Here is a 9,246-nt window from a genome sequence, read left to right as displayed (position 1 = left end):
TCACAACTAGGAATTGTCTTAAACCGCCAGATCTGTCTTCAGCCGCTAGAACAACCTTCTGTCCAACTTGACTGATTCATCTGCACGCTGTTGCTGATATACTGATCTTGTTCAAGACTGCTGTAGACCTCCATAGGTAAGTACATTCATTATATTTGGTCACGCTATCATGACTGACATTGGGTCTTTAACCAGACTCTTCTCGCTCAAGACTCCTGTCGCCCTTTACAGTAAGTTTCTTTACTACATTGATTCATGCTATCATTACTGACATCACACCATCATCAGATTTCTCTCCAATCTTTCAAGACTCTCTTACTATTGGTAAGTACATTCGTTATTTGGTCACGCTATCATGACTGACATTGGGTCTTTAGCCAGACTCTTCTCGCTCAAGACTCCTGTCACCGTTTACAGTAAGTTTTTTTTACTACATTAATTCATGCTATCATTACTGACATCACACCCTCATTAGATTTCTCTTCAGTCTTTCTTCAAGACTCTCTTACTATCTGCCTTCGTGGTTGCGTTTAAATCGGCAGTGACTTCAAGTCATTGTTTGATTTAAGTTTCCTTCCTCAGTGACTGTGAGTCGCTGTGTGTTTCCCCATCCTCGATATTCCTGGAGCTACCATCATGTTGATTCCTGTCTTCAAGCCATTCATGCGCGATGGCGACCGTGCGTTTTAGCTTCTTCGTACCTCTACTGCTCTTGACTGATGACGTCCAGGTTACCTGACTGCCACTGATGCTTTCTGTGTGGCTACATATGCCCACCGAGTGATCACAACTCCTAACATGAAATTCATTCCTCAACCCTTCGACAACGAATCCAATATCATTCAAGCACGTGCAGATGGTAGATATTGGGCCCTGGATCCCTTCCAGTGGCCACAGATGTATGACGACTTGTACGCTCGAAGTTTTGCAATCCCACGCCGGGAAGCCTATGCGGACGACGCAAGCATGACATATGCATGGTTCAAACCAACTTTCTCAAGTGACTTCATTCCCCTTTCCCCCAGCAATCTTTTTGGTCAGCTCAAGACCGATGTTGTCGGCCATCTCAAGTGATTGTACGAGAAGGCCAACACGCGGGTGAGCAATTACAAGGTTGCTAGGATGCACAAGGAGGATCATGTTGTTGGGTGGGTGCATGCGATGCGCGCTGTCTACGAGTGCTTCCAGCAAGCCATGGCCTGGTGTGACATTGTCATAATCATTGCTGAATATCAGCGCCGGTTTCTCGATATCTGGGCGGTTCTAGACTATTACAAAATTATTGAGCCCCGCATGCGATTCGTCGACACTACGCATAAGGTTGACCCTAGATGGATGGGTTGTTTCACTGAAGATGTCGCTATCACCACGAAGGTGCACGCTGCTGGAGTTCCTGTCTGGCTTATCCGCGATGCCAGACTTGTCAATTCCAACATGAACATCATCAAAGTCATTTCCTTCACACCACCCGATGACCTCGTCGTTGGCATGTACCACGATCCCATCAAACTCTTTGCTCAACCATTTGACATCATCACCAGAGGTCCCAATAATTGCCGGCGTCATGAGGCCGCTCGTCAGCCGTATTCCAACTTTGAGAAGTTGCTGGTTCCAAAACCCCAAGTGGAACAGCTGGTAACGAGGGAGTCATTGGTAGGAAAGGCTCGTGTAGACAAAGGGAAGGCCAAAATGAATGCCAAGCCTGCGCCATGTAAGTTCAGTATTCTTATTCCATGGTTGTTGTGTGTAATTAATTCGTCAGACAATGCAACCGCTCCCCGTTAGAATAAAGTTGTTTCTGGCCGTGACAAGTGGTCTGATGTTGATCACCCTTTCATGCCACCAATGAATTCTTTCTTCAAGATAGCATTGGAGGAAGTGAAGAAAGAATTCCTCCATATCAAGCATCCCAGATACAAAATGGACGATGGTTACTCGCTTCCCGATCCAGGGTTATTCGTTAACGTTCTTTCCCCGCAATCCTTGGTGAAGTACCTTGCCAACTGGCTGACATGCCGCCCAAGTTGGATAGAACATGTCTATGATGAAAGGCCTCGACCTCTTCCTTGTGCCCAGAGCTGGCGCAATTTCTTGATATCTCAGCACGCTCAGGATCTTTCGAACATGCAGACCTCTGGCAAGACCAGCAAGTCGAAAGCAGCGACTGCTTCACTTTTCCAAAAGGAAGTTCCGGTACTGCGGGCCTTGTGGGCAGCACCCACAAATGTTCACTGGTGTGGAAAGGACATAGCCATTTCCATGCTCGACAATCCCCCCGCAGATCTCACACGCCAAATCGTGTATGAAATCTGCGAGCAAAGTTTCCGATATGAACTTCTCGACCTGGATGAACATCTTGGGTGCGAAGCACGTAAGGACAAGGAGGCGAGGAAGGAAAGGATGGAGCTTCTTCGTAGCATTTTCCCGTCGAAGTCATTGAAAGTTTGGAACAGGGATTTACCACAAGAGAACGACGGACTCAATGCGCCATCTTTCGCCGCCACTTTACCATATTTCGAAAGTTTCCACAAGGTGTTGTCAATGTGGGAGCACTTTCCCGAGTCCCTCAAACAACCTTTTGATGCTACCGGATGTGAGCACAACATATGGATGGGGATGAAGGAATGCTGTCTCTTCTACGTTCAGTCTTATTTTGACAATACTGGCCGTCCACCTATCGTTCCTCACTTACTGTATTCGGTCGCCTAGATGTTGATGCTGTGTGCTCGTTTCCCATTGCAATGATTGTGCTCTTACGGATTTAATGTACATATCCCCAATAGTCAATAATTTGTATACCATCATGTGTCACTAATGCTGTTTCATCCATATGGGACTTTGTCATGGTCAAACAGGTTATCTTAGACATCAACATTTATTTTCCCCATACCGCTAACATTTCAGTTTCACAGAACAGAGTGTACACAAACAGGTAGAGTTCCTTCCTTCACGTTTGCTAGCCCTCATTTGCTCCAAAGGTTCATCGACGTATTCGCCCACTTTTTCGTTTTTGTATTTGATGTAAGTTTGGGACTTTGGGTTCCTCTGAGGGTTCAGTAGTTGACTTTGTGTCGACACTGACCTTAGTGCAGGCTTCATGCTTGCCTTTGACTATCTCATAGTCGACTTCGTGTTGACACCAACCTTAACGCAGGCTTCGTGCTTGCCTTTGACTATCTCATAGTCAACTTCGTGTTGACACTAACCTTAACGTGGGCTTCGTGCTTGCCTTCGACCATCTCTTAGTCGACTTCATATTGACACTAACCTTGACGCAGGCTTCGTGCCTGGCTTTCAATATCTCGTTATGGTCTCATCCAACCCTATTGCTGGGCCGTCCACTCCAACCTCTCACAATACGCAGCACAAACTCGTCACTTCTTCAATGGCGAAGAGGAGGTGGCAACTGCAGCAAAGCAGCAACTTTCATCTTCCTATAGCCCCCCCACTACTCGTACTTCCCAGAAGAAAACACCTTACACAACAATCACTCAACAATCCAGGAAGGTCACAGCAGCAACAGCCTTTCTGCGATGCTGATTCTGCTAACCAGCATGATAGCCCATCCGCTGGGAATATTTTAGACCGTGAAGAATGCTCATCTTTCTACAGCTCACTACACTACATCTCCGATGCTGATTCAATCCTACCTTCCCGCTCGAATGGCCGCCAAAAGAAGATGAATCAGTGGCGATGCTGGACAACTGAAGTCATTCCTTCCTTGATCACTTCATACCTTGCATACTTGCGTAAATCGACCTCTCTTCGCGATTGAATTGAACTGCAGCCAGATGAAGTTGCTGCCTTTCAGTGCAAATCCTCTTGTCGACGGAGGGTTCTCGAGATCACTTGTGTACTCTTCAATCATATGTCTCTCTTATTACCTGAGTTATTGGTTGGCTGATAATATCATAGATATTGAGATATTACGAATTGATTGCTGCGCTTGCGCGCCTGCTCCCCTTCAGCTCCTGTCTCGCAGTTACTTTGCCTGCGCTCCCATCGCTCCTTCCCTCGCTGTTGACCTTCAGTTGCTGGAACTTGTCAAGACGTTGTTCGTACATATCACTCCCAACACAACTGCTTGGTGCGAAACACTCGAGGTTTTTCTGGCTGGCCGCGGGTATCACCTTACCACCAAGGTGAGTTGAGCGCCTATACTGAGTTCTGAAGGATCAATATCTTTATAGGATAATCTTCTTCGTCGGTTTGGTAACGCTTATCATTGGTACTCTGTACTCTGCATGAGTGCTGAAGATCACTTGTCCAATCTCATTGGAACTCATCGCCCACTTTCACCGCTGTCGACTGAGGGACTAACACATCCAAGTGACTATCTAAGGTCTCGTTGTCCGATTTGTTTTGGCTTGGATGATTGGCAAAAAAAGTAGAACCCTTAATCTCAAGTAAGTTGTTTCAATATTAGGAACTAAAATAATTCTAAATTATACAATAGACCTGACGTCCATACTTGTATTGACGCATGTTTCACTCAAAAATGTTCAGCGGACCAATGCGGTGGAGGGCCAGATCCCTCAAACCCAATTAGATCAGTTTTCCTTTCGGATGATGAGGTGACATTGATGGAGGTCCATGTGTGGAGTTGTCGCAGCAGACCCCTTGATTGGGGTCGCAAGAGAAAGCAACCTGCAGCCACAGAAGAGGAGGGGGATGACTATGAGGATGGCATGCGAGTCCCGACCTCTGCGCTAGATGGCTGTGGTGAATCTTTTCTTGCTGCTGATGAGAAACACGAAAAGGCTAGCACCCAATTTTTTGCAGATACAGGGGTGATGGCCATGTTATGTCGGCACGATCGTGTATTATGGCTTGCCAACATGATGTCGGCAGGAGAAAAGCAGCACTACGCTCTCGCTTTGATCAAGAAGCTTTTCGACAATCTCCCTACCAATATGACCGTTGGCCTCTTGTATGACATTGGCTGTCAGCTTCATCGAAGTTGTCTCAAGTACTGACTCCTCGATGATGTGGTTCTTCGCCGTATAACTTTCGCGATATCAGTCTTCCACGCTTACGGCCACCAATGGGCATGTCAAATTATATACCATCCTCGCAAGTGTGAAGGCTTTGGCCTTTCGGATGGAGAAGGTTGCGAGTGTTTATGGAGTGCGCTCAAACACCTTATTGCTCCGCTACACATTTCTGGGGTGAGTGTTCTCTGTTTTGAGAATGGTTGCATATGGGCTATAGCCGTTCATGACCATATTTACCATGGTCGTATTATTTATTCACCCCTGACTATAAACTACATGTTTGCTACTTACTGACCACCTTTTCAGTTTCATCAGCAACTTTTTGTCCTCAACACTCAAGTCCGGCACCTAGATAACAAGAACCTTAGTTTGTACGGCAACTGGTTGAACCGGAGGTGGAATAACTGCGTCAAGAAGAAGAGTACTGCAGCACAGGCACTACGTGAGCTTTCAGTCGATGAGACCTGTGTATGACAGGAATGGAAATTGCAAGTTGAATATCAGACGAAACCCCTGCCTCGTAAGTGCTACTGCTCATGATGTACGATTACAATATTGATGCACGTTATCTCGACAGGAAGATTGAAGACAAATAATGACGAGGAAATTACAAAAATTCTCTCCCTTGAGAAATCTCTCGTTGAGATTGATGGAGCATTGCGACGCATGGAAACGCAACTTTGTATGGGAAATGTCGATAATCTCACTGAATACAACCTTCGTCTCACTGAGGAGCGCGCTGTCCTGCATGATATGGGAATCATGCAGAACACATACATGACATATTATCCCACATATCTATAGTCTGTTAGCTTTGTCCTCAGACTACACAAAAATGTACTTTGAGTATAGACTCAAGTGCAACAGAAAGCTTTGTGTGCTCCAATCACACAAAAGTACGGTGTTTTGAAGAAAAGTCAAATATGATGGAGAAATCATTTATTGACATAGTCCAAGTAATAGGCGCATAAAAGCTCAGGTTATTACCCAACTTTTGGCTTATTTACTTTGACTACAAATAACCAAGGAGAAAAGTTAAAAGCTTACAAAAACCCTATCAAAAGGCCTGTGTTTTTGCTTTGTTTTCTTTTATGATTATTCCTACCTTATTTTCTCTATGTTTTCTTTTGTTTCTTTACCTATATGATTCATTGACATCCCAGATGCCTCATAAAATGTACCTACAGGGTATGATGTCATAATGATGTCATATGGCTCCACAGATAGTTCTGGCCTATTCTGTTGGTTTCTCTGATGCCACCCATGATGTCATAGTGATGTCATTGGATGCTAGAATGTTCTGCTCCACCTGGCTCCACTTGGCTCCACTTTTGCTCCACATTGCTCCGCAATGAGGTCATTTATGATGCAATTCTGATGTCATTTCTCTTTTCAATCTTATTTCTTGGTACTATACAGTTTCTCCCATCTCATGTATAAAAGGAGAGCCAATCTCCACCCAAAAATATAAGAATTTACTTTCCTATCAAATATCTGAAGGAATCCCCCCCTCACATTCTTCCACTTTCTCTGACATTGACACTCTTGTGTTAGCCAGAAAGTGCAGACCAAGTAACTAGACTTGCTCTGAGATCATTTACTCTTTTCTTGACTGTACCTGTACTGTCTAGTGTGCATCTGATATACGTTTCAGAGGACTAGAAGTATCAAGTCAAGCCATTTATCTGTGCCTGCAGATTCCTTTGTTGGATTATCTGCATACGTATTTTCAGTTGTATAACTCGTAGTTGTACGCACCCATTGTATTATTGCAGTTGTATAACACACGGTTGGTTATACACTATCATCCTATTAGTTTGGATACATCCTTTGTATTTTACTTCAAAGGAGTCCAAACCAGCATCTTTGATTTGTATCGCACGGTCATACAAATCTTTCTATTTCCCATCAACAAGTCCTTCATATTTAGGTGGGGGAAATTCTAGCAATATCTGCTACATCCAGTTGCAACCAGTTGCACAATAGTATGCACCTCACATCACTTATCTGTCTAGTCAACAAAAAGGACTAGAGAGACTTATTTGTATCAAGTATTTTCCATCTAGCCATAGGAAAGGCTAGATATTCCTCTACAAAGTCTACATTATCTGTCTTGCCAGATAAAGTTAGATTTCTCTTGTAGAACATCTACTGTTCTAGGTAGAATCACACCACCAGGCTGTATAAGCAGGTAACCTCCCACGAACGACGCGTTATCTACCACGAAAGAAGAAAAGTCGTAGACCGCGAACTTGAGGTTGTTTGGCAGCATCTAGTCTTATCAAAAGTATAATTGTGGTGTCATTGCCTTTTGACCACTTTTATATAAGACACCTCAAGTAAGAAGACAGCGCTCACCGATCAAGAGTCGCAGACACTTTGAGCTGCTGGAAGACACGACTTGGCATTAGTCAGCGCACCCATCTAGAACAACTACATCGCAATGTATATCTACAAGTCCATTTAGACGCTCAAGCTCTTAAAATGTGTATCCGCGAATGACTTTGACAGCGCAAGTTTGAAATTGAGAAGCTTGAACACTGTTACAGGCAAACTGTGAACGGTACTTATATTCTAAGTTGTACATATGGACCTCAACTGATTGCACTTTTTTGTCACAGAGCACAAGCTTAATTCTCATGTGGATGCCGCAATCCAGCGACACAATCCTACCATATGAAAGCTCGTGTCCTCATACAATAACCTATGTACAGATCTTAGCGCTCTTATCAGACAGTGCCGCAGTCCTCTGAATGCTATACCACCTAACCCCATCTCTCCTATCGGTATTTTTGATCTTGATATTGATGCTGACATTTGGGAGGACGTTGGACTCAACGATGTCGTGCCGGACCCCCCTGATTGGTTAGCTGATGAGGTCACACGTGCCGCGATCAAACTGTTGCTTGAGATTGACCAATGCAATGAAGAAGAGTCTCGTGTCAAGGTTGAGCGCTGTGCTCTGCAAGAGTGGGCTATTCTTGAGTGGGATGGTCTACAGAGGGCCCGTGCACATGCAAGTAAGTTTTTTTTCGCACCTGACTAATATTCCATGCTGACTTTTGAAGACGATGATGAAGTAATCCTCTATCACATGAATTGCCGTGCTCGACAGTTCATTGTCCTTGTACTGGGGTGGCAGACAAAGGTTCGTCCCATTCCATGTGCGTGGCCTATGCCTGACTGTTTGTTACAGTAACATGGCATGAGTCCCCCGCCAGCAGAGAGCCCTCTGCCACCGCACGGCTATAGACGATACCGGAGCCTCACCAGCTCTATAGACGACAGATGACGATAGATGTGATAGACGATAAGCGGCAACTGCCGGCTTAGATAAGCGGTCTGGACCGCACGTGACATGACATGACGACATAGGTCTAGAAGACCTATTTATGTTATCAAGATAGAAGGATACCACGTGGATCCTATCTCTGATGGAAGCGTACCGCATGGACGCTATCTACGATAGAAGCCCGCCTCATGGACGCTATCTCTGACTCATGTAGATAAGCAGATTAGAACCCAGCTTCGAGCTGAGCTTAGATACGATAGAGTAGCCTTATATAAGGTCGAAGATTAAAGTAGACGTTCCTTACTTTAATCTTACTAGGTTTACCCTTGAACTCCTTGTCCCGCTAAAGCTACCTGCTCGACATCGACTCGTACCTTCAGTGACGCCTCTCACTGTCTGTAAACCCTGCTATCATCTCAGCGTAACCCCTCGTTAACCACCACGAGCTACGTTCGAGTACGCAACCTTTGCTTGTCTGTAAAGGCCGACGACTCTCAGCACTCGGTACCACTGTCGTGGTTGTCGCTGTTAGATTATCCTAGTTGCACACGACCGTTTGTCGTAACAAAAGATTAAAGTTCAACTCGCACGTCACCCATCTGTGACGCCAGATCCCTGATCGTACCTATCTTCAAAAGCTACCGAAGATCTGTAGAAGAACCCCGAAACGTACCGGCCTGACCAGTCACAAGAATATAAGAACCGCTGTCACAGTAGAAGACTTCCTGCTCGGAACACTACGAAGATCGAAGATAACCATCTCCAATATGGCAACTTCCCGAAACACCCTGGCCGCTTCCTACCTTACGGGAAAAGAAACTCGTATCTACCTGAACGAGAAGAGATGCTTTGTATGCCACGTCATTGGCCACAAAGCCGCGGGCTGCCCACAGTGGCCCAGAACCCCGCGGAGAAAGATGATCAAAGAAGACCTCCGGTTGAACTCTATCAAAGAGACCG

General features: G+C 45.2%; 3 protein-coding genes across 3 annotated transcripts; all 3 read left to right on the top strand.

The window, feature by feature from the left end:
* Positions 1-1,221: 1,221 nt before the first annotated feature.
* F5147DRAFT_558172 (uncharacterized protein) lies at positions 1,222-1,467 on the top strand (the record flags this gene model as incomplete). The annotated part of the gene is made up of 1 exon (XM_041430542.1): positions 1,222-1,467. A coding segment is annotated over one exon (246 nt), but the record flags the coding sequence as incomplete, so codon positions are not given.
* A 792-nt stretch (positions 1,468-2,259) lies between these two features.
* F5147DRAFT_592169 (uncharacterized protein) lies at positions 2,260-2,709 on the top strand (the record flags this gene model as incomplete). Its single annotated transcript, XM_041432207.1, has 1 exon — positions 2,260-2,709. The coding sequence occupies one exon, from the start codon at positions 2,260-2,262 to the stop codon at positions 2,707-2,709; it is 450 nt and encodes a 149-aa protein (XP_041284021.1).
* Positions 2,710-3,679: 970 nt separating this feature from the next.
* F5147DRAFT_749512 (uncharacterized protein) lies at positions 3,680-8,040 on the top strand (the record flags this gene model as incomplete). Its single annotated transcript, XM_041440134.1, has 14 exons — positions 3,680-3,749; positions 3,792-3,851; positions 3,916-4,142; positions 4,191-4,387; positions 4,457-4,595; positions 4,638-4,959; positions 5,023-5,168; positions 5,301-5,447; positions 5,472-5,514; positions 5,572-5,715; positions 7,339-7,451; positions 7,506-7,557; positions 7,616-7,635; positions 7,678-8,040. 14 exons carry the CDS (start codon positions 3,680-3,682, stop codon positions 8,038-8,040), a joined length of 2,043 nt encoding a protein of 680 aa, XP_041284020.1.
* Between the last annotated feature and the right edge of the window lie 1,206 nt (positions 8,041-9,246).

Source organism: Suillus discolor (genome assembly GCF_016758755.1).
Source record: "Suillus discolor strain FC423 chromosome Unknown F5147scaffold_711, whole genome shotgun sequence".
Taxonomy (NCBI): Eukaryota; Fungi; Basidiomycota; class Agaricomycetes; order Boletales; family Suillaceae; genus Suillus; species Suillus discolor.
The sequence above is the reverse complement of the archived record's forward strand: the minus strand, read 5'-3'. Positions and strand labels throughout refer to the sequence as shown.